We start from the raw sequence: 25,049 nt of genomic DNA on the forward strand, positions 1-25,049 counted from the left end.
AACCCGACTGGATTGCGACCCTCAAGGAGGGACTAGATTATTTATACTAAGGCAGACATGGGCAACTCCGGTCCATGAAGGCCGGAATCCAATCGGGTTTTCAGGATTTCCCCAATGAATATGCATGAGATCTATTAGCATACAATGAAAGCAGTGCATGCAAATAGATCTCATGCATATTCATTGGGGAAATCCTGAAAACCTGACTGGATTGTGGCCCTCGAGGAGGGACTTTGACACCTATGGCCTAGTGGATAACACAAACTAATCTGAATTGAATATGTGTTTTGATAGGTAACCAGTGAAGTTTTAGCAGTAAGGCACTAATGTTGAAGTGCCGGTTTATGTATGTCTCAGATGTGCTTAGCCCTTCTAAAATGATCACCTATATATTTTAGGAACTTTTCACAATATATAGGAAATGTAATAAATCAGTATTTATCTGAAACAGCGCTGCCCAGTTCATGATTTTCAGAAAGCAGTGAAAACCTGGGTATTGGCCCAGAATTTTGGTGGTGGGTGAAAAGCAAGAGGTTAGGATAGCTCAGTGGAAGGCAATTCCAGTCCTCAAGAGCTGGAGCCAGGTCAGGTTTTCAGGATATCCACAATAAATATGCAGGAGAGGCAGTGCATGCAAATCCATCCCATACATATTCATTGTGGATATCCTGAAAACCTGACCTGGCTCCGGCTCTCGAGGACCGGAATTGCCTACCCCTGAGATAGCTGAATGAGGGCTAAGAAGTCAAGGTATGGAAGCTGGAGAGGGGGTCAGTTATAGGGTAGATTGGAAATTTTGGAGGATATTAATGATTGTGAATTATTAGTGTGGTTCTAAATAGCTGTGCAAGTGTAGAAAGAATCAAGATAGGCCAAAGTAAATAAAAAATAAAGAACATGAATACAGAGAGACCAGAATTAAGAGTGACAAGGAGAGGCAGCTTAGTTGTAGGAGCACTGTATGGGGAACCAGAGATCCAATCCTCATGTGGCTCCTTTTGTGGTCTTTGGCAAACCACTTAACCCTTATGTAATATTTGCTCCACCACAATTTCTGTACCTGACAGCTCTAAGTGGTTTACAATCTTAAAATTGTTTCAAAAACGTAGGAAAAGAATACCAATTTGTAGATAGGAAAGTATGAGGGGGTGCTGGAAAGTTCTCAACCCAACCAACCAAATTCCTAAATTCCTGAGCGTCATTATGCCTCTGTAGCTGAAAAGTGTTATTTTATGTTGCAAAGTGCCAATTTGCAGAACCGTAATGCTATGTTTCGACATTGTTTCAGATCATTGATTGAACCATGTCAACGAAAAGTGTGGAATTTTCAAGTGTGGAACTCCGAGCTGTCATGACGTTCCTATTCCTGCAGAAGAAAACGCCAAAGGAAATCCATGAACGTACGATGCAAACATTGAGTGGCAAATGCCCATCATACCCCGCAGTGAAGAAGTGGTGTGCAAACTTTCAGCACGGAGATTTCGGGACTGAAGTTGACCATGTCCATGACCTGATTTTGGAAGATCAGTGAATATCGACTAAAATAATTGCTGAGACACTACAGATATCCAGGGAACATGATGGGTATATAATCCATGAGCAGTTGGGCATGCAGAAGCTGCCAGCCAAGTGGGTGCCCAAATGTTTGAATGTTGACGAGAAACGACATTGAGTAGACACTTCCAAGTTGATTTTGCAGCATTTTCAGTGAGTTAGTGTCAACCTTTTGGAACAACTAGTTACTGTTGATAAAACATGGTTACACCACTATGATCGTGAGACAAAACAATAGTCCAATGAATGGTAGCGCTCAGGTTCTTCAAGGCCAAGGAAATTCAAGAACCAAAAGTCAGCACTGTTACAGAACTTGTGACGTAGAAGAGAAGAGGAATTCCAAGTATCAGCCACAAAGGAACCCATGAAAAGCACTAAAAGGGCTTCCGGTTCCAGGTAATCTTACTTTAATGAGGGACCTGACAAGGGCTGTGTTTCGGCATCCCTGCCTGCATTAGGGGTCAGAAAGTCTTGTACACCCCCCCCCCTCCAAATTTGCAGAGGTCAGGGGCGCAGCCCTTTTGTGAATACTGTATATTCATGAATAAATTTACTACTACTACTATTCCTTCAGTCATGTCTGACCCTTGGATACTCTGTAGGCCAGAACTCGCCATGCTTCCCTGATTTCCATGGCTTCTTTCAATTGCTTGATGTTCATTCCTGCGTCATTCTTGATGGTATCCAGCCAACAGGCCTTTGGTCTCCTCTGCTTCCTTTTTACTACTGACCATTCCGAGTAGCACCTCCTTTCTAGTGAATAACTTTAGGGGTCCCCAAACCTTAAATCCCACCCTCTCCCACCTCCTGGACCCTTCCGTACCTTACCTTAAAGCCCTGGTGGTCTAACAATGAAGTGGGGCAGGAGCAATCTTCCTATGCTCCTGCCCCACAAAAGCTGAGATCAAAATTGACTGCTGTGAGTTCTTGTGCTGGTCTCATGAGTTCCCGCGGTCTTGTGAGACTGCTGCGGGAACTTGCGGCAGTCATCTTTGATCACTGCTTTCATGGGGCAGGAGTATAGGAAGATCGCTTCTGCCCTGTTTCACCGCTAGATTACCAGGGCTTTAAGGTAACGTGTGCAGGGCTCCAGGAGGCGGGAGGGCTCACAAATAACCAAATTCACAAATGCTAATCCCGCAGATATTGAGAGAGACCTGTAGTTCGGTATAAAACATCAAAATACTGGAGTCACAACAAAAAATCTTTGCCCAAACGGGTAGAAAAGAAATGTGCTTAGTGGTAAGAATGGATAGCATAGCTGGTTTTAAAAAAGGTTTGGAAAAGTTCCTGGAGGAAAAGTCCATAGTCTGTTATTGAGAAAGACATGGGGGAAGCCACTGCTTGCCCTGGATTGGTAGCATGGAATGTTGCTACTCTGTGGGATTCAAGAATCTTGTTACTCTCTGGGATTTCGGAATCTTGCTATTCTTTGGTATTCTGTATGGAATGATGCTATTCTTTGGAGTTTTGGAATCTTTTGTTACTCTCTGGGATTCCAGAATCGTGCTTTCTTTAGGATTCTGAACAGAATGTTGCTACTGTTTGGGTTTTGCCTGGATTGGCCACCGTGAGAACGGGCTTCTGAGCTACTGGACTTGGTGGACCATTGACCTGACCCAGTAAGGCTATGCTTATGTTCTTATGTTCTAATCTGGTGCCACAAAAAGCTAAGCTATATGCATGGATTCTGATGTGCAATTAAAAAAACACACAAAAAAACCCCACACTGGTGAGAACAGCTAAGATACCCGGTGGCAAGTAATGCAGCTGCGCTTAGTAACATAACATAGTAAATGACGGCAGATAAAGACCGGCGTGGCCATCCAGCCTGTCCAACGGTCTCTTTTTTTTTTGTCTTTGATATTTCTGCCATAGAAGTCAGCCTGGCACTGTCATTAAGTTCCAACCACTGGAGTTGTTGTCCAAGCTCACTCCAGCCTTTCTAAACCATCCCAAACTACTACTACTATTTATTATTTCTATAGCGCCGAAAGGCATATGCAGCGCTGTACATTCTAACACACAATAGGCAGTCCCTGCTCAGAAGAGCTTACAATCTAATTTTGACAGGACATTTCAGGGTTGGGGAGATTATAGCAGGTCTAGGTATCTGACAGCAGTGAGGGGGGAATTAAGAGTTGAATTTCTATAGAGTGTAATGCAAAGGAGCCTTTACAATAGACAGTCCCTACTCAGAAGAGCTTACAATCTAATTTAGACAGGACATTTCAGGGTTGGGGAGATTATAGCAGGTCTAGGTATCTGACAGCAGTGAGGGGGAGTTAAGAGTTGAACTTCTATAGAGTGTAATGCAAAGGAGCCTTTACAATAGACAGACCCTGCTCAGAAGAGCTTACAATCTAATTTAGACAGGACATTTCAGGGTTGGGGAGGTTATAGCGGGTCTAGGTATCTGACAGCAGTGAGGGGGAGCTAAGAGTTGAAAGCAGTTTCCAAAAAGTGGGCCTTTAGCTTGGATTTGAACACTGCCAGGGACGGAGCATAGCGTATTGATTCAGGCAGCCTGTTCCAGGCATAAGGCGCTGTAAAAAAGAAGGGACGGAGTCTGGAGTTGGCAGTGGAAGAGAAGGGTACAGATAAGATGGGCTTGCCCAATGCGCGGAGATCACGGGGGGGGAGGGGGGAGCATAGGGATAAGTGAGGAGAGATATCGGAGGCCATCAGAGCGAATGCACTTGTAAGTCAGCAAGAGGAGTTTAGACTGTATTCAGAAATGGACGGGGAGCCAATGAAGTGACTTGAGGAGAGGGGTAATATTTCAATGGCGGCTCTCATTACCCTTCTCCCGAAGCAATGTAGTTCCCGTCAAAGCCCTCCCCAGCCCATCCCAAGTACAAGTCTGCTCACTTCCAGCCCTAGTTCTACATTTTAGACCCTTCACGTTCCAATTAGAGATCCTCTGTGTTTGTCCCACGCTGTTTTGAATTCCGTCGCCGTTTCGCTCTCCACACAATTGGCACTTCTGACGGCTAGTATGGCATAACAATCCACATTTATTTATTTAAAATATTTCGTACTCGCCAGACCCTTCGGTCCTATGCGAGTTACAAAATACTGCACATGCATAATTTAAAACAATAAACATTTAAAACAAAACTCAATATAAGCTGTGATCTACTAAAGCAATATTAACGACAAATGTAAAAATAACTATCGCGAGGCCACTTCCCTGACACTTCCCTGCACTGTTCAAAGTTGTTAAAACGCATGCAGATTGTGAAAAATTGCAGGAAGACCTTAGGAAATTGGAAGACTGGGCGTCCATATGGCAGGTGAAATTTAATGTGGACAAATGCAAAGTGAACAACCCGAATCACAATTACAGGATGCCAGGGTCCACCTTGGGGATTAGCGCCTAAGGAAAGGATCTGGGAATCATCATAGACAATACGAAGAAACTTTCCGCCCAATGTGTGGTGGCAGCAAAAAAAGCAAACTGGATGCTAGGAATTATAAAAAAAAGGATGGTTAACAAGACTAAGAATGTTATAATACTCCTGTATCGCTCCATGGTGCGACCTGATCTGGAATATTGCATTCAATTCTTGTCTCCTTATCTCAAGAAAAATATAGTGGCGCTAGAAAAGGTTCAAAGAAGAGCGACCAAGATGGTAAAGGGGATGGAACTCCTCTTGTATGAAGAAAGACTAAAGAGGTCAGGGCTCTTCAGCTTGGAAAAGAGACGGATGAGGGGAGATAGGACTGAAGTGTACAAAATCCTGAGTGAAGAACGGGTACAAGTGGATCGATTTTTTAAATCTAATCTAAGCTAATATTTATGAGTTGCTCTATACCTGACTAGGTTCAAGGCGACATACAAATCAAGAGGAATGCAAAAAGATTGAAGAATTTAAGGTAAGTGGACATTAATTAGAGGTGAGAGAATTATAGGGAGGAGACAAAGAGAGGGAGATATTAGGAAGACATTTGTGATATAAATACGCTGAGTGGAGTATGACATTGATTGAAGTTATTGAGGTTTTCTATCCATTGTCAATGGAGCATATTGTCCTATCAAGATTGCATCAAGATTTCCAAAGACTAGGGGGACACGATGAAATTGCAAAGTAATACTTTTAAAACCAATAGGAGGAATTATTTTTTCACTCAGAGAATACTTAAGCTCTGGAACGCGTTGCTAGAGGTTCTGGTAAGACCAGTTAATGTAGCTGGTTTTTAAAAAAAAAGGTTTGGACAAGTTCCTGGAGGAAAAGTCCACAGTCTTCTGATGAGACAGATATGGCAGAAGCAACAGCTTGCCCTGGATCGGTGACATGGAATGCTGCTACTATCTGGGTTTTTGCCACGTTCTTGTGACTTGGAATGCCCTTTGTGAAGACGGGCTTCTGGGCCAGATGGACCATTGTTCTAACGCAGTAAGGCTATTGTTATGCTAAACCACTTCATATCAAAACTGAAAACCTTCCTATTCACTGATGCTTTTCAAATCTAAAACCTTACCTTCTGGGCTCAGCTCAGATATAAACTAAAACTTAACCTTCTGGACCCAGCTCAGACAAAATCTCCCTCCCCTATGTACTTCCCATAAATGTCCTACTATCCTATATATTTTATCCTCCTGTCTCCAATTTCTTGTCAGCATAGATTTGTATTATTACATTACATTACATTAGTGATTTCTATTCCGCCATTACCTTGCGGTTCAAGGCGGATTACATCCAAACTAAAACAAGAATTACATTTCAACTTTGAAGTAATAGATTAAACAATGAGATAAAATTTTAAGGGAGAATTATGGGTTTTAGATAATTAGAAATTGGTAATTAGAAAAAAATTGGTAATTGGTAATTAGTAATTGGTAATTGCTAATTGGTAATTAGAAAAAAATTAGAGAGCACTAAGGGTTTATAGAGTGTTGGATGTTGGGTTAGGTTTAACGTGTTTTTTGAAGAGTATGGTTTTAATTTCTTTCTTGAAGGTTTTGTAATCTGTGGATGAAGATAACAGAGTGGTGAGTTGTTTGTCCAACTTAGCTGCTTTGGAGGCTGTTAGGTTGTCATAAAGTTTTTTTCGTTTTGACATTTTTGGATGATGGGTGAGAGAATAGCGAGTGGATTCTTCGGTGTCTGATTGAGGAGGATTGATTTAGTCTGTTATTCCAGTAAGTTGGGCTTTCTCTGTTGATAGCCTTGTAAAGTAAGCAGTAGAATTTGAATATTATCAGTTTGTAAAAACTATTTTATACACTGTACACCGCTTAGAAGTAGGAAAATAAACTATTCTTATAAAGCCCAGTTCCTGCTGCATTCTGCGCTATCCAATTGATGTGAGCGTTAGCGAGCGCTGCGTGCCAACTCGCGTGCATTGTTAACATGGGTTCATAGACAACCCCGCGAAAGACAAAGGCGCGCGCCGACAACTGAGCGCAAGACGGAGGCGCGCGCCGAAGAAAATTACAGTTTTTAGGGGCTCCGATGGGGGGTTTTGTTGGGGAGCCCCCCCAGTTTACTTAATAGAGATCGCGCCGGCGTTGTGGGGGCTTAGGGGGTTGTAGCCCTCCACATTTTACTGTAAACTTAACTTTTTCCCTAAAAACAGGGAAAAAGTGAAGTTTTAAGTAAAATGTGGGGGTTTACAACCCCCCAAACCCCCCACAACACGGCACGATCTCTATTAAGTAAAGTGGGGGGTTCCCCCGCATGCCCCCCCCGTCGGAGCCCTAAAACAGTAATTTTCTGCGGCGCACGCCTCCACGCTGCGCTCAATTGTCTGCGCGCGCCTTTGTCCCGGCGCGTGACACCGTTAACATGGGCTGTGCTATTTCACACGTTAACTCCTTATTGCCCTTTCGTAAAAGAGCCCCTAGGCTTTCATGGTTTCACAGAAGCGGGCTTTCAATTCCTAGTCTAACCTGGGCAAGTAACCTAGTACAGAAAGTGGCACTGACCTCGGCAGCGCCAGGTGGGATGCTCTGTTCTTGAACAATTTCACCAGCGTTTGTGCACAAACAAATGGAACATGTCAACAGTAAGCTGAGGGTCTTTGCTTTCCCCCGTCTCCTAGCCCGAGCAAACACATTAACTGCAGCCAACACAAACACGCTTGTCCTTCCCTTCTATTTGCCTTGTGCTGCCCTCCTCTTCCCACCCATTAGAATGACCAAGCAGAAACATGCCCTCCAAACCTGATGCTGAGAGACACATGTCACTGACCACTGGAGCACAGCATAAGAACATAAGAAAAGCCTTAATAGGTCAGACCAACGGTCCATTAAGCCCATTAGCTCGTGCTCACGGTAGCCAATCCAGGTCCCTAGTACCTGGCCAAAACCCAAGGTGTAGCAACATTGCAGCATCTCAAAGAATAGCCAGATTCCGGAACCCCAATGAGAGCAACATTCCAGAGCTGAGATTGTGATGTCATAATGCCTCAGAGCCAACCTCATCAGTGATGTCACAATGGCTTGATTGTCCTATACTTGGCACACATAAGAGCATAAGAACAGCCATGCTGGGTCAGACCAATGGTCCATCAAGCCCACAACCCTGCTTTTACTGTAGAATTTTAGCTTTCTTCATCTTGGAGGCTTTTTCTTCGCACCAACTAAGCATTTTATTTACTTACCTCCCCCCCCAATCCCCCCACCCCCCTTCCCTTTTATTAAGCTACGGTAGAGGTTTCTACCTCAGTCCAGAGTGTTAAATGCTCCAACTCTCATAGAATTCCTCTGGGCTCTGGGCTGCGGTAGAATCCTCTACCGCGGCTTAGTAAAAGAAGGGATTAATGATCTAAGAATCCATTTTCAGACTGTGTCGTCACCAGTTTAAGTTAAACACAAATGCTGGTGTTTAATTTGACCTATGTATTTAGCACTGCTACCTCCATACAGAATGCTATTAAATATATAGAGTACTAGCTGATGCCCTGGCGTTGCACGGGTATTTAATTATAGCAATAACACTGTAAATGGATTCAAATAAAGATACTTTATAATGGTGAATGAAATTATTTTTTACAGCTTTATAAAAAGTACAATATTCAAATTATAATGTGAAATATTTGACAAAATGAATACAATACAACTAACACAAAACTTGATTATAAACAACATTTTTAGTTTCACCTCCAGGAGCAAGAACATATAAATTCTTGGGTGAACCCACCCTTGAGCAAGCAACATAGAGTTGTGGGCCGCGATACCACCAGAACATATCACCCCAGGTAATGAGGGATCTGCATACCAAGTTTCCTTCAAATCGGTCAAGCCGTTTTTGAATTACTTTGAGAATGGCAGCTTTTTACATTTTTTCCATTGACATGAATGGGTGAAATCTGATTTTCTGTTTTTAGCTCCGCCCACGTGTGCAGGTGGGCTGCGAGACCCCCAGAACATATCATCCCAGGTAGTGAGGGATCTGCATACCAAGTTTCGTTCAAATCGGTCAAGCCGTTTTTGCGTGATCGCGGCACATACACACATACACACATACATACCTCCGATTTTATATATATAGATATTGGTCGGTGACCATGCCAGCACTGTTGATTTCATTTAGGTGTGCTATTCTGCAGATTAAACAGTGGTTTTCACTGTTCAAGGCATCTTGTTAGCTGCCATCGACTCACATTCAAGTCCTGTGACTTGATGAATTGCAGATCTAAAAAGAAATCGGTTTTGTGCTAGTCCGGACAAGTCCTCCAGCGTCATCCCCAAGGTTGTTTTCAACGTGTCCAGCCATCTGATTGCAGGTAGAGAATGACACGGGGACAAATTTTTCCCCGTCCCTGCAGGAACTCAATTTTCCTGTTCCGTCCCCACACATTTTGTTGCTGTCCCTGTCCCATTCTTGTAAGCTCTGCCTTAACCACACAAGCCTCGAACATTTATGATTTTAAAGCGTTTGAGGCTTGTGCAGATGAGGACGGAGCTTAGGCATTGGTGGACCGAGACATTATGACATCACAATCTGAGCTCTAGAATGTTGCTACTTAGGATGTTAAAGTGTTTGAGGCTTGTTCAGATGAGGACGGAGCCTAGGCATTGGTGGACCGAGGCATTATGACATCACACTCTGGCCAAAACCCAAGATGTAGCAACATTCCATGCTACCGATCCAGGGCAAGCAGTGGCTTCCCCCATGTCTTTCTCAATAACAGACTATGGACTTTTCCTCCAGGAACTTGTCCAAACCTTTCTTAAAACCAGCTACGCTATCCGCTCGTACCACATCCTCTGGCAACGCGTTCCAGAGCTTAACTATTCTCTGAGTGAAAAAAAATTTCCTCCTATTGGTTTTAAAAGTATTTCCCTGTAACCTCATCGAGTGTCCCCTAGTCTTTGTCATTTTTGACGGAGTGAAAAATCGATCCACTTGTACCCGTTCTACTCCACTCAGATTTTGTAGCATTTCAAACCCCGGACAAAGTGCCAGGTTTTGGAAAGCTGCTGGAGCCCCGGACCTGTCCTCAAAAGGACAATCCGGGGAAATCCCGACATCTGGTACCCCTTTGCAGTTGAGGACAGAGCTGTCAGGAATGAGGGCAGGGACAGGAAAAGAACTTTCTGGGACGGGTCAGGAAAATGATTTCCCGTGGGGATGGGGAAAAATTTGTCCTCGTATCATTCTCTAGTTTACAACTTTGGAAGGGGGGGCAATGCTGCAAGGTTGCCTAAGGTGACTAATATGCATGCACCAACCCTGCTGCTGCATGCACCAGTTGCAACTCCCGCTCGTGTCTACCATCGAAAGTGTGAAGGACATTGGCACGCCGACAATCCCACCCCCGCATTTGCGTACGCTGTTTCCGCCGGTTTGAGACCTTCCCGTTTGCATTCTAAAAGGATGTGGGGGGGGGGTGAACCCCACCAGTTCACTTACAACTCTTTGCGCTCCTGTTGGGGGGGTGTTTGGGGAGGGGGCACCTCCCCCATGCACTGAAATCTCCCATTCTCCTTCCCGTTTTCGTTCTTCGGCAGTTTTCAGTGTAGTGGGGAGGTACCCCCACATACACCGCTTCAGAGCGCAAAAGGGAAGGCCTGAAAGTGGCAGAAGCGGCAGCGCACATTTGGGTGTCAGGTCAAAAGCGCGCCGGGACAAAGGCGTGCCCAGACAATTGAGCGCAGCGCGGAGGCGCGCGTCACTCAAAATTACTGTTTTTAGGGCTTCGATGGGGGGGCGTGGGGGGAGAACCCCCCCACTTTACTTAATAGACATTGCGCCATGTTGTGGGGGCGTTGTGGGGAGTTTGGGGGGTTGTAACCCCCCACATTTTACTGAAAACTTAACTTTTTCCCTGTTTTTAGGGAAAAAGTTAAGTTTACAGTAAAATGTGGAGGGTTACAACCCCCAAACCCCCCATAACGCCGGCACGATGTCTATTAAGTAAAGTGGGGGGGTTCCCCAACAAAACCCCCCGTCGGAGCCCCTAAAAACAGCAATTTTGAGTGGCGCGCACCTCCGCGCTGCACTCAATTGTCCGGGCGCGCCTTTGTCTTTCGCGCCATTGTCTATGAACCCACATTTGTCCTGCATGCAAATGTTGGGGCGAGATTGTTGGTGCGCCAATGTCCTGCACGCTTTTGACGGGTCACCCTACCAGGTGCCTATCACGAATTATGTATCTTCTGACAGCCTTTGAAAATATTGCCCAGACTGTTCACCTTTTCTGTATCGAATACTAAATCCTCTCTTTATTCAAGAGCTGATGACTGACTTCCTATTGAAAGGAGACCTCTTCTGTTAGCTTTCTTCTGTTTCTGGGAGGCCTCACAGTTAAAATGTCAACATAATTCCTACTTTCTGTAAGATTTACACCCTTTAATATACATTAAAAAAAAAAAAAAGCTTGATTGTGGAAGGCACGCAAAGTCAGCAAATTCTAACTCCAAAATGTGAGATTTCTAGCAGTGTGCTGGCATTGTTCCTCCTTGGTTATTGAACACGCCACAAAGCAATTATTTAAAATACCACATGTTATATACATGCATTACAAAAAAAAAAAAAATGCAGCATTATAAGGTCAGTTTTGCTTTCTTTCAGCAAGAAAGTCAACGAACAAGCTGGATGTGTGTAAAATACATTTTGAGGGCCTTGAAAAGTTACGCTTCATCAGGTTTGTGGAGGGAACCGCGCTGTTTATTTTTCTAAGAGCTGAGACTCGGACATACCTCAGTCAATATTTACCCAGTGTTTCAGATACATTATTTATGGGGGAACATGTGACTTTAAAAAGATAGGTGGGGGGAATTCTAAACTGGGCACCTCCATTTAGTTGCTCCAAGGATTTGCTTTGGGAGCCAATCCCACTGGGAGCAACAGCTTAATGCACACCCTGTGACTTAAAACAGTTCCTCATTCCTTAACCGTACATATAAGTTTATTTAAGTTTAGCTGTGCATCTATTTATCCCAATTATCTCTGTACTAGAGAATGATACGGTGACAAAATTCATCACCGTTACCGTCCCCGCGGATAACCGCGAGAAACCATCTTCATGTCATTCTTTAAGGAGAGAGGGAAGAATCAGAGTATGAATGGCCACAACCACTGACCCACAAGCTTTGCTTTGAAGAATGCTGGTGTAGAAGGACTGAGGTTGAAACAGACACTACAGAATGACAGTCTCTGGTATCCAGAGCAGATATTGTGATGTCATAATGCCTCATTCCACCAGTGCCTAAGAACCAATCACATCAGTGATGACACAATGGCTTCATTATCCTTGGCTCACATAAGAAACAGAGTATGAATGGCCACAACCACTGACCCGCAAGCTTTGCTTTGAAGAATGCTGGTGTAGAAGGACTGAGGTTGAAATAGACACTAGAAAATGACATGGGATTATTTCCCGTGGTTATCCGCGGGGACGGGAACGGTGATGAATTATGCCACCGTGTCATTCTCTGCTCTGTACCACCCATCATGTCAAGTAAACAACACAAAGTGGGAAGGACGAGATGTTCCAATAGAGGGTCTTTATTGTCAGAAACATAAAGACATTCAACGACTCAACACTACATGCATTTCAGTACTCAGGGTACCTTCCTCGGGAGTCTTGAAATTTGTTGTTTGAGGCCCAGATTCACTAAGGGCACAGATCAGATCTGATCCGTGAGGGAACCGATCCGATCCGTGTCTGGGGGGAGGGCAATCGGAATCACACACCCCCAACCGAGCGCCCGGATCACTCTATAGCGATCCCGACACATGCGCAGAGATGGTCTGCGCATGTGCTGGTCCTCCGTGCCCGGCAGAGCTTTTTACTTTTTTTTTTTCATGAGGCCGTGGTTTTAACCCGCTTTAAACCCACGGGTTAAAACCACAGGCTTGCACTGTGGGGAAGAGAGCAGATGGGATAGAAAGCAGGAGATCCGGTCAAGAGCAGAAGGGGCAGAGAGCAGGGCGGCAGAAGGCAGGACAGTCGGAAAGGACCTGAGCGACTGGTCCTCAGCAGTCGCTTATTTGTGGATCGGTCAGCCCAGTCCCTCATTTTTTTTTTTTTAGTGAATCGCTTCCTGCCTACATTTGAATGCCGTTCCTCCTCATTTGCATGCGTAGATCGTAGCATGATCGGACAGAGGTTAGTGAATCGGGTTGGAGGGTAATTGGTCATAAAGGGGTCGCTTTGTGGTCGGAACTTGATCGGTGGGCTTAATGAATCTAGCCCTAAGAGCCAAACAGTTGTGTTTTAAAGGTACGTTTTGAAAAAAACGTTACCTCTCATCAAGATTTAGACTGGTTCTCAATAAAAGAGTGCAATGAAATGTTCTAGCTTGGTAGGAAATTAAAAAAAAATAAACAAACTCAGGATCAAACTAGAAAGTTGCGCGGGGACAAAAATCCCACACATCCCAGCCCGTCCCCATCAGGATCCTCTCCGTCCCCACCCGTCCCTGCCAGGATCCTCTCCGTCCCCACCCATCCCCGCCAGGATCCTCAACGTCCCCACCCATCCCCATCAGGATCCTCAACGTCCCCACCCGTCCCCGTCAGGATCCTCTCCGTCCCCACCCATCCCCATCAGGATCCTCAACGTCCCCACCCGTCCCCGCCAGGATCCTCTCCGTCCCCACCCGTCCCCGTCAGGATCCTCTCCGTCCCCACCTATCCCCATCAGGATCCTCAACGTCCCCACCCGTCCCCGCCAGGATCCTCTCCGTCCCCACCCGTCCCCGTCAGGATCCTCTCCGTCCCCACCCATCCCCACCAGGATCCTCTCCATCCCCACCCGTCCCCGTCAGGATCCTCTCCATCCAAACCCGTCCCCATCAGGATCCTCAACGTCCCCACCCGTCCCCGCCAGGATCCTCTCTGTCCCCACCCGTCCCCATCAGGATCCTCTCTGTCCCCACCCGTCCCCACCAGGATCCTCTCCATCCCCACCCGTCCCCGCCAGGATCCTCTCCGTCCCCACCCGTCCCCGTCAGGATCCTCTCCGTCCCCACCCATCCCCACCAGGATCCTCTCCGTCCCCACCCGTCCCCATCAGGATCCTCTCTGTCCCCACCCGTCCCTGCCAGGATCCTCTCCGTCCCCACCCGTCCCCGCCAGGATCCTCTCCGTCCCCACCCGTCCCCGCCAGGATCCTCTCCGTCCCCACCCGTCCCCATAAAAAGCAGCAATTACTTCTGACAGGATCATCAATTCCAGTTTCTTTTGTGTTTGCACTGCTGTTTTCCTTGTGGAATCTCTTTGGTGGAACCCTTTTTTTGTTTTCTGTTCAGGTAATTAACTTATAAACCCCCTATTTTACTAAGGCTGACGTGTCCATTATATTATATGGACGAACCCTGCTTCCAAAGCCTTCCATCCCCGGGGGAGTCCCGTTGGCCAGAGGGGGGGTCCCCGTGGGAGTCCCATAGTCAGCGGGACCCGTGGGATTCCCGCGATCCCCGTTCCCGTGCAGACCTCTAGATCAAACTCAGTGGCACGTACCTTGAAAACCAAGGCCCTCTTTTACTAAGGTGCGCTAAGCGTTTTAGCGCATGTTTAGCGTGCTCTAAATCAATGCGTTCGCTATCCGCTAATGCGTCCATAGGATAACATGCACGTGTTAGTGTTTAGTGCGTGTGTAGCGTGCGCTAAAAAGCATAGCACACCTTACCCCCCCCCCCCCCCTCTTCTAGGAAACCGCTCTAACGATTTTAGTGCAGAGAACTGCGCTGAATGGCCTGCACTGCTCCTAACGCTCATTGAGTTCCTATGAGCGTCGGGAGCAACACGGGCTACTCAGTGCGGCTTCCTGTGCTAGAAACTGCTATCGCAGTTTCATAGAAGAGGGGGGTTAGTAAAAGAGGGGGCAAGTTTATTAAAACTTGATATACCGTTTAAAATAATTGTCTAACTAGAGAATAGAAATATCTAAAAACTTTGGGGGGAATATGACTAAGACAAAAACATTCTAAAACAAATGAAAAGGAGACCGAAGAAGGGCAACGCAAGGGGGGAGAGGAAGCTATGTTCTTTCTTTATTGGGGTCTCAGGGGGGTAATGATGTCACTGGTCATGCGATTCCCTAAATAAGCATGTTTTTAAATTTTGCTTTCAATTGATCGAGATGTTTCTCTTCCCGTAAATGTAGAGGAAGCTACTGGCAATAAAGACCCCCTACTGGAACATCTCGATCTTCCCACTACCCCCCTCCCCCTTTTACAAAACCGCAATGGTGGTCTTTAGCGTCAGATGGCGCGCTGAATGCTCCGCGCCACTCCCGACGCTCATAGGAGCTCTTTGAGCGTGGGAAGCAGCGCGCAGCATTCAGCGTGGCAGCAGGCGTTAAAAGATGCTATCGCAGTGTTGTCAAAGGAGGGGGTTGTGTCGTTTCTTTGATTGCTTCCGTGGGGATTTCCTGCCGCTTCTAATGGCGCAGTTTCTCCTCCACCCATCCTGTCCCCGTGTCCGGGTATATCCGGATGTCTGGTAACTCTATCCCATGTTGCTGGCTGCAGGTTTCCGCTCACGTTTTGCTGTTATTGTAACATCTGGGGGTGGGGGTCCCCTTCTTTTTCCCTTATTTGTGAATAGTGAAGCTTGAGTGAAAATGTTTTTTTACTGGGGTGAGAAGGTTTTAGTAGAAGACTTACTTGGTATATTCCTCCAGTCCTTCTCATTTCTTTTTTTTTTTAAAATAAATTTTATTATTTTCCAATATGAACAGTGCAATATAAATATATACATCTGAAACATATCAAACCATTAAAAAGCACTTTTGAACTACAGAAATTAAAAGACATCATTAGCCCCCAACCCTGTATAACTCAGAAATGTAAACATACATCAAATATATATGCGGTATTCTCCCCTCCCCCGGATGTGTATGGGAACGAAACCTAATTTAAAAGAGATATAAATATATAACTATATATCTTAAATAGATGCAACAAAAGCTGCTAACGGCCCCACACTAACTTAAATACCTTATTATTCCCCATAAATTCTGCATTCATTTTTTCATATTTGTAACTAGAATACAGATTTGCCTACCGAAAAGGAAAATTTAAAGTATCCGAACTCTTCCAATTTCTTGTTATCATTTGGATGGCTATCCCTGTCATTATCATGAAAAGCCTGCCTTTATACCGGTCAAATGGGGGTTTAACATGCAATAAGGTACCGCATATAACCATCTCATATGACAATGGAATTGCAGAATTAAGTATTACCTTGATATGTCCCCATATCGATTTCCAGAAGCTGAGTATCAGAGAACAAAAAAACGGTGTCAGGTCAAAAGTGCGCTGGGACAAAGGCGCGCGCAGACAATTGAGCGCAGCACGGAGGTGTGCGCTGCACAAAATTACTGTTTTTAGGGCTCCGACGGGGGGGGGCGTGGGGGGGAACCCCCCCACTTTACTTAATAGAGATTGCGCCGCGTTGTGGGGGCGTTGTGGGGGGTGTGGGGAGTTGTAACCCCCCACATTTTACTGAAAACTTCACTTTTTCCCAGTTTTTAGGGAAAAAGTTAAGTTTACAGTAAAATGTGGAGGGTTACAATCCCCCAAACCCCCCCCCCCAACGCCGGCGCGATCTCTATTAAGTAAACTGGGGGGGGGCCTCCCCAACAAAAACCCCCGTCGGAGCCCCTAAAAACTGTAATTTTCTTCGGCGTGCGCCTCCGTCTTGCGCTCAGTTGTCGGCGCGCGCCTTTGTCTTTCGCCGAGTTGTCTATGAACCCAAAAAAACAGCAGATGATCTAATGTCCCAATGTCTGTATGACATTAGGGGTGCATTAAGGGTGTGTCTCCATTGCAAGCTTGTGACTGAGGGCTTCCTTCTATTATAAATATTTCTTACTGTGGTAGTGTGTTGTTTGGGCTGTCTCTCCCCCCACCCTATTTTTTCTTGGGGGTCGGGGAGATTTTCCTTTTGTAGTTCATGCTTTTTTTTCCCTTGCATTCGGGTTTGCCTGTTGTTCTGTATGACAATGCCAGCATCTATTAGATCTGGAACTATCTATTTTGTGTAAACGCACAGGGAACCAAAAGCTTCTATGTAACAGAAAAAAACAGGTTTGTCTCATAGACGCTGACATTGTACATTTCATCCTCCAAGTCCAGATTTGTGGCCATTGAGCTGCAGAAATATGCAGTCCTTCTCATGTCTGAATGTTTACATTTGGATTTTATACATTTCCACCTATTGTCCCTTATCCTGTATAACCTTAATTTTACATCATTTTGCAATCTATACAAATATATTTATTGTCCATTTTTATTATGTTTTCTTATCCTTGCTCAGATGATTAATCTTATTTCTCATTTCTGTTTGTATAAGTTAGTTTTATATTGTTATTGTCAATCAGTTTTCTTGAAGGTACTTGAAGGTATGTCTCTATTTTTTAATCCAATGTCTGCATTTAATGCACATTTTATTGCTTTTTATCACCATTATTATTATTGATGTTTATTGTTATGTAATTTTTATATATGAAGTTGGAGCCCTGACACAGGTGAACACGCCGAAACACGGCCCTTGTCGGGTCTTTGCTCCTTTACTCTGATGTGCATGGTGGACTTTTATTAAAGTATTACACATTTTTGTCAGCTTGATCTTTTCTCAATCATCTCCACTCTTGGGAACATTGTTCCCAATATCGCCTTGAAATACCAAATAAAAAAAAAATTACTATGATTCACATGGGAAACTGTGGCTTGCCCCTCCCCCCAATCACATTATCAGTACATGGGGTCACAAAAACAGAGCTAGTCCTTCTCCCTCTAGTGCAGTGGTCTCAAACTTGCGGCCCGCCAGGTACTATTTTGAGGCCCTCAGTATGTTTATCATAATTACAAAAGATAAAATAAAACAGTTTCTTGATCATATGTCTCTTTAGCTATAAATTACAATATTATTATTAAGACAGCCAAAAGGAAAGATTTATAAACTATAAAGAGTTTTACCTCATACAAAACTGTCAATTCTATAATAAGACATTAACTATTTTTTTCTGAGGCCCTCCAAGTACCTACAAATCCAAAATGTGGCCCTGCCAAGGGTTTGAGTTGGAGACCTATAGGAAGAGGAGATTCAAATGCTAAGAGCCTTAGCCAATAGGGAGAGGAGGAGATAGTGGATGCTCTGGATAAGCAATTTGGCCTTTATCTGCCATCATGTTTCTATAACCATAGAGTTCTATGACATCACAATGCAGGTGCAAAGAGCCTTAGCCAATAGGGAGAGGAAATGCAAATGTTAAGAGCCTTAGCCAATAGGGAGAGGAGGAGATAGTGGATGCTCTGGATAAGCAATTTGGCCTTTATCTGCCATCATGTTTCTATAACCATAGAGTTCTATGACATCACAATGCAGGTGCAAAGAGCCTTAGCCAATAGGGAGAGGAAATGCAAATGTTAAGAGCCTTAGCCAATAGGGAGAGGAGGAGATAGTGGATGCTCTGGATAAGCAATTTGGCCTTTATCTGCCATCATGTTTCTATAACCATAGGATTCTATGACATCACAATGCAGGTGCAAAGAGCCTTAGCCAATAGGGAGAGGAAATGCAAATGTTAAGAGCCTTAGCCTATAGCAGTGATCTCAAACTCTTGGCCCGCCAGGTACCATTTGAGGCCCTCGGTATGTTTATCATAGTCACAAAAGTAAAATAAAAAGTTTCTTGATTATATGTCTCTTTAGCTATAAATGACAATATTATGATTAAGACTTAGCCAAAAGGAAAGATTTATAAACTATAAATGCAAAATTGTCATTTCTTTAATAAGACATTAACTATTTTTTCTGAGGCCCTCCAAGTACCTACAAATCCAAAATGTGGCCCTGCAAAGGGTCTGAGTTGGAGACCACTGCTCTAGACCACAACTGTGGCTTATGCTCAGAAGTGGCTGTCAGCAAGGGGCCTGTGAATAAGTTCCTTCCTCTTCCCCCTGCTGGTCTTCCTGTTATACTGGAAATCTATGCAGAGAACTGGGATCCCTGAGCACATTCTAGCAAACAGGGCCCCGGCTGACTGCTGTCTATATGGTCCGCATAAGGGTAAATGAGAGAGCAGAGGAGATGATGAAAACAAATCAGCAGACCCCACTCGTCTGGAGTCATCTGAATTTTTACGTATTATAATGTGGAATGATATAGTGGGTAAAAGTTTGGGAAACACTGCTGTAGGGTGATAACCCAGGACAAACAAGGTAATTACAGAACATTGTCAGCAAGATAGTGGGTTACTTATTAACAGCAAAGCAAATAGAAGAGTTGACCTAGGTAACGTTTGCCTTTGGAAATGGTGGAGCTTTTGATTCTACTGATCCAGAAAGAACATAAAAGGGGATCCGATCTTATGTCAAAAGAAATGGTAGGACCCTCCACCATTCTCTCCATCAGACCGACTACTTGTGCCATCAACATGTTTTCACAGGCTTCAAAATTTAACTTTTATCTCGCATGGAATTAGTTCAGCTTTGGAGTCAAGGCCTGGTGAACTCAAAGGGTTGTTTGGGGTTTTTTTTTGCCATTTTGTTTGTGTCTGTGGGGAAAAGAGAATTCTATAGCTGTGTGTATATAAATATAGAGAGAGATATAGGGTTACCAGACATGTGGATTTACCCGGACACGTCCTCTTTTTTAGAGTACTGTCCAGGCGTCAGGAGAGCTTTTCAAAACCCAGCACTTTGTCCAAGTTTTGAAAAAAATGTTGCGATTGAGGCTGAGTCTGCAGTGCATCTGCGCATGCACGGATGCAACACGGTGACATCGTACATGTGCATGCATGCGATGTCATCATTTCGCACAAATACTCTCCAGGCTCGGCCCAAAGAGACGAGGATCGCATGGGGCTGGGGTTAGAAACATAGAAACATAGAAAACATAGAAAAAAAGCGGCAGAAAAGGGCTACAGCCCACCAAGTCTGCCCATTCCAAGTATCCCCCCCTGAATTTACTTCCTTAAAGATCCCACAAGAGTATCCCATTTATTCTTAAAATCCGTCACGCTGCTGGCCTTTACCACCTGGAGTGGTAGTCTGTTCCAATGATCCACCACTCTTTCGGTGAAGAAGTACTTCCTGGAGTCGCCGTGAAACCTCCCTCCCCTGATCTTCAGCGGATGTCCTCTGGTGGTCGAGGGACCCATGGGCCAGGAGATATCATCTTCTGGCTCGATGCGTCCTGTGATGTATTTATACGTTTCGATCATATCTCCCCGTTCTCTTCTTTCCTCGAGTGAGTACAGTCGCAACTTCTGTAGTCTTTCTTCATATGGGAGATCCTTGAGCCCCACGACCATCCTGGTGGCCGTTCGCTGAACCGACTCGATCCTTTGCACGTCCTTTCGGTTGTGGGGTAGAATGGGGCAGGGCCGGGGGGCAGAATGAGGCGAGCCGGGGGGGGGGGGCAGAATGGTGCGTGCCCACGCATCCTCTTTTTCCAGATGCAAAATCTGGTAACCCTAGATATATCCAGGTATTTGCTCGCATATGGGCTTAGGTGGGAGCTGATATAAATACTCGCGCCAAAGTTCGGGAGATATGCGTCCAACTTATAGTTACTTATGGGTTACAGGTTAAACATCCATACCGTGTTTCCCCGAAAATAAGACAAGGGTCTTATATTAATTTGGGCTCCAAAAAATGCACTAGGGCTTATTTGCGGGGAAACATGGTATCTACCCTTGACTCGTGCCATGTTTAGAAAGCCAGGACACCAAAAAGCCTTCAAAGACTACCTCCAGAACCACACGATCACCTACCTGCCATGGAGGAGTGCGTGGCGCAATGGTTGGATCTACAGCCTCAGCACCCTGAGGTTGTGGGTTCAGACCCCATGACCCTGGGCAAGTCACTTAATCCTCCACAGCCCCAGGTACGTTAGATAGATTGTGAGCCCACCGGGACAGAGAGGGAAAATGCTTGAGTACCTGATTGTAAAAACCGCTTAGATAACCTTGATAAGCGGTATATCAAAATCCTAATAAACTTGAAACTAATAGTAATGGCATTTCACACATCAGATTATTTTCCAAGACAATGTGTGTCCTGACTAGGAAAGGAACCACATCCTCAGCAAGAAAACACCGTACCGTGTTATACCTGTCCCTCCTTCCCATCCCTTTGTGTACCGGAACCCCACCGTGAGCCTTACATACCTCCGAAGCCTTCCCTCCGCCGCGTCACTGAAATTCTGTAACTCCATCCAACTTGTTTGATACAGAATAAATTCAAATAGCATTAACTTAGCAAAAAAAATTAAAGTAATTGTTTGCTTCTTTTCGTCAGGATTTTACTGTGATCGCCGTTTCAATGCAGTGAGGTTTTCACCGGCAACAGCTGCTTTGCGGCCTTCCCTCTGTCGCATCGCTGATGACATCGTCAGTGATGCGTTAGAGGGAAGGCCCCGGCGGGGAAGGCTACTTTGTAATCTAGTAATTGCTTGGCTTTTTATTTTAAGGCACAAGTGGAAATTGTTTATTGCATGCTTTTATTGTAATAATCTGCTATGTTCTGTTTTATTATGTATGTAATGTTTTGTTTTAATTATGCATGTATCGTCATTATCGGCATAGATGGTTGATATGCAAGCTACGAGTGTTTTAAATAAATAAATAAGGTATTATATTAAATGCCAACCAACAATTTTGCTTAGCACTGATCTTTTCTGGTGCCCATTTCTGAGCACAGTTTATGGAATCCGGCTCATAGTCACTATTATAGAACACTAGTGTGAGCTCACATTTACACACCAACATTTAGGCCTGACCACCTACTTCATGTCTACGGCAGGTGGAAATGTGCGCTCCCAAATGCGGCACCTTGCGCAGGGAACTGATAGCATTTTATAACATGTGCGCTAGAAGAGTCAGAATGGTCTTGACCAATCCATGCCCCTCCTACACGAATGCCCTCTGTACAGGTGCACGCCAGACTATTTATGCATGAGTTCCATAGAATAAGTTACAGAAAATAGACAAACTCCATTACTAGTTAGAAAAACAACATACAACTGAGGATTTGAGATAGGAACATAAGAATAGACTTACTGGGTCATACCAATGGTCCATCTAGCCCAATATCCCATCTTTACGGAGGCCAATCCAAGTCACAAGTACTTGGCAAAAACCCAAATAGTAGCAGCATTCCATGCCGCCGATCCAGGGCAAGCAGTGACTTTCCCCATGTCTGTCTCAAAAGCAGTTTATGGACTTTTCCTCCAGGAACTTGTCCAAATCTTTTTTAAAAACTAGCTACATTAACCGCTCATACCACATCCTTTGGCCACACATTCCAGAGTGAAAAAATATTTCTTCCTATTGGTTTTAAAAGTATTACTCTGTAACTTCATTGAGTGTCTCCTAGTCTTTGTAAATTTAGATACAAAAACCGTTCCACTTGTACTCCTTTTACACCACTCAGGATTTTGTAGACTTCAATCCTATCTCCCCTCAGCCGTCTCCTTTCCAAGCTGAAGAGCCCTAACCTTTTTAGTCTTTCCTCATACGAGAGGAGTTCCATCCCCTTTATCATCTCGGTCGCTCTTCTTTGAACCTTTTCTAATGCCGCTATATCTTTCTTGAGATAAGGAGACCAGAACTGAACACAATACTCAAGGTGAGGTCGCATCATGGAACGATACAGAGGCATTATAACATTCTTAGTCCTTTTTTAATAATTCCTAGAATATTGTTTGCTTTCTTGGCCGCCGCCACACATGGGGCAGAAGGTTTCAGCGTATTGTCCACGATGACACCCAGATCTTTTTCTCGGGTGCTAACCCTCAAGGTGGACCCTAGCATCCGGTAATTACGATTTGGGTTACTCTTCCCAATGTGCATCACTTTGCGTTTGTCCACATTAAATCTCATCTGCCGTTTGGACGCCCAGTCTTCCAATTTCCTAAGGTCTTCCTGCAGTTTTCGACAACATAATTGAATAATTGGAGCATAATTGATCAATTCTATAGGATAAGGTGATAACTCATGAATGTAACTGCAAATTACTGTCAAATTCAGGCCAATTACTGATCATCTTCACTAATTAAGTTACATGGGTAAGTGGTATTCTATAACTGTGAGTGCAGTTGTGTGTGTGAGTGTGTATGACATTTATAGACATTATAGAATTATAGGGACAGTAGGTGATGATACATAAAGACTAAAATAACCCATTTCGTTTGCTCAACTAACGGGTGAGTGTTGTAACTGCCACACCAGGCCTTCTTTTGGGGTTGTAAGTAACGCTCTGTATAGCAATCGTCAACAATGCATCCTTCATAAGAAAAACACAAAAACCTTCTCCTTTAATACCCTTATCAAATATTTCAAAATAATGTTACAGCCAACACAGCCCTCCGCAAGCACGCTCGCAAGTCATAAGCAACATAAAACACGACACAGAACGAAGAGAGGTACATTTTCCCGAATGCAGCGACAACCTCAATTGGAAGGCTAAGGGCTGCAACGTTTGGATTTCATGTGGACCAGGAATGTGGAGCTGTTACAAAAAAAGTGGTCAGAATCAGCAGAGCAGCCGCCGATTTAGTTCACCACTGTGCCCTCGTTCTCTATCGCGCTGCTCTTGGGACTTTACGCCCTGTGCTCCAGCAATTGATTTGTCACAAGGAGTCTCGCAACTGAATACAAAATCCCGTGGGATACTGGGGGGGATACTGGGGGGAGGGGGAGAAAGTTAGACCTTTTTTGTGATATATATACCCTTTGATTAGTGGCAACGTAAGGACCAACACAGTTGTGAACATACAGCGTCAAAATTGCCGCATACTGACGGCCATCAGCTGGTGGAAGCAAAGTCGTTTGAAAAGTATTTAATTTGATAGGGCACTGCAGGCTCTGTGCAAGAAAGATTTTACGCTGTGAGCGGGCAAACATCTAAAAGAAAAAATGCTGAAAGTTAAAAGCTATTCTTCTGTACAACCCCCAAATACCTTCTGCTATGTGGCCAACGGAAATCGTGAAGGACTCCGTTTGTCATTTTTCCTTTCAGGATGACTTAAAGCAAGCACAAACTGGACTTTGAGTACTCTGCGTTCACAGCTATAAACTTACCACTGCCTTTCGGAATTTGAACCTTTTTTTTTTTGTTGTTGTCGTTCAAATTATTCCTACAAAGTTACCGGAAAAAAAGCTGGTGGAGAAGACTCACCCGTGTTGCTGGTCAGTACCCTTAAACTGTCAAACTCCAGCATGGTGAAAGAGGAGTCCAGGGTCTCCGTGTAGTCCGGCATGTCCATATCCATCATGGCTTCACAGAGCTTCATTATTGCCTTTCGGCTGCGGCAGATCAGGGCCACGCAGCCTTACTGTCAATCACTGCAGAGGTAGCACAGTCAAGGACCCCCCAGTGCCGAAGGAGGACAAGCAAAAAGGGACCTCGCCGTCTCTCCCAACCACCGACAGTGCTGGCGGGTCTCTATCATATTCTGATTATACAATGCAGATAAGACTATGACTAAATTAGCATGGGTTGCATTCCACCCTCCCCTACCTCCTTCATGCCATGCAATATTGCTTATTGCAGCCCTGTGTAAACAACATAAAATCCTTAAGTATCTCAGTGAGACATTACAGGCTGAGGTTTGCTCACAGACTGAAGTGAAGGATCAGGTTAATTTGAAGGCAGAATGGGGACATACAACTTTATATTTAAATAGTTATCTGCAGGTTAAGCAGAAATCAATGGTTTTGCCATCAGCAACTGTGATAACACGGTCACATCACTCAGAGCGAGCAAAGTGCCGGAAATTTCAGCAATACCTTTCTAGAGCTCTCCTGCTTTCTAACAAGCACCAGGTTTGCCCTCTAGAAACCCCCACCCCCTATTTCTTTTCTTCCATTCTCTCATCATCTCTCTCCCTCGGCATAAAGACCTTCACATCAAGGGAACCCTACAGAAAGTGTATCTGTTTAGCAGGGCCGGATTTAGATGAAAAGAGGCCCTAGGCTATTCCACTTCTGAGGCCCTTTCACCTCCCATTTTTAAGTTTGTAAATTACATGAGAGATAATAAAATACATCATAACTGTGATATATATCAATAAGTTAAATGAA

The 25,049-nt window shown here is 44.5% G+C and overlaps 1 protein-coding gene across 1 annotated transcript in view; it reads right to left on the minus strand.

Moving 5' to 3' along the window:
- LOC117359659 (hepatocyte nuclear factor 4-beta-like) overlaps positions 1-24,259 on the minus strand; it is a 122,684-nt gene extending 98,425 nt beyond the window's left edge. The window contains exon 1 of the mRNA XM_033942859.1: positions 24,145-24,259. Within this exon, the coding sequence (XP_033798750.1) occupies positions 24,145-24,259 (115 nt within the window). The remainder of the gene's footprint in view (positions 1-24,144) is intronic.
- Positions 24,260-25,049: the final 790 nt, after the last annotated feature.

This window comes from Geotrypetes seraphini, chromosome 4 (genome assembly GCF_902459505.1).
Source record: "Geotrypetes seraphini chromosome 4, aGeoSer1.1, whole genome shotgun sequence".
NCBI classification, from domain to species: domain Eukaryota; kingdom Metazoa; phylum Chordata; class Amphibia; order Gymnophiona; family Dermophiidae; genus Geotrypetes; species Geotrypetes seraphini.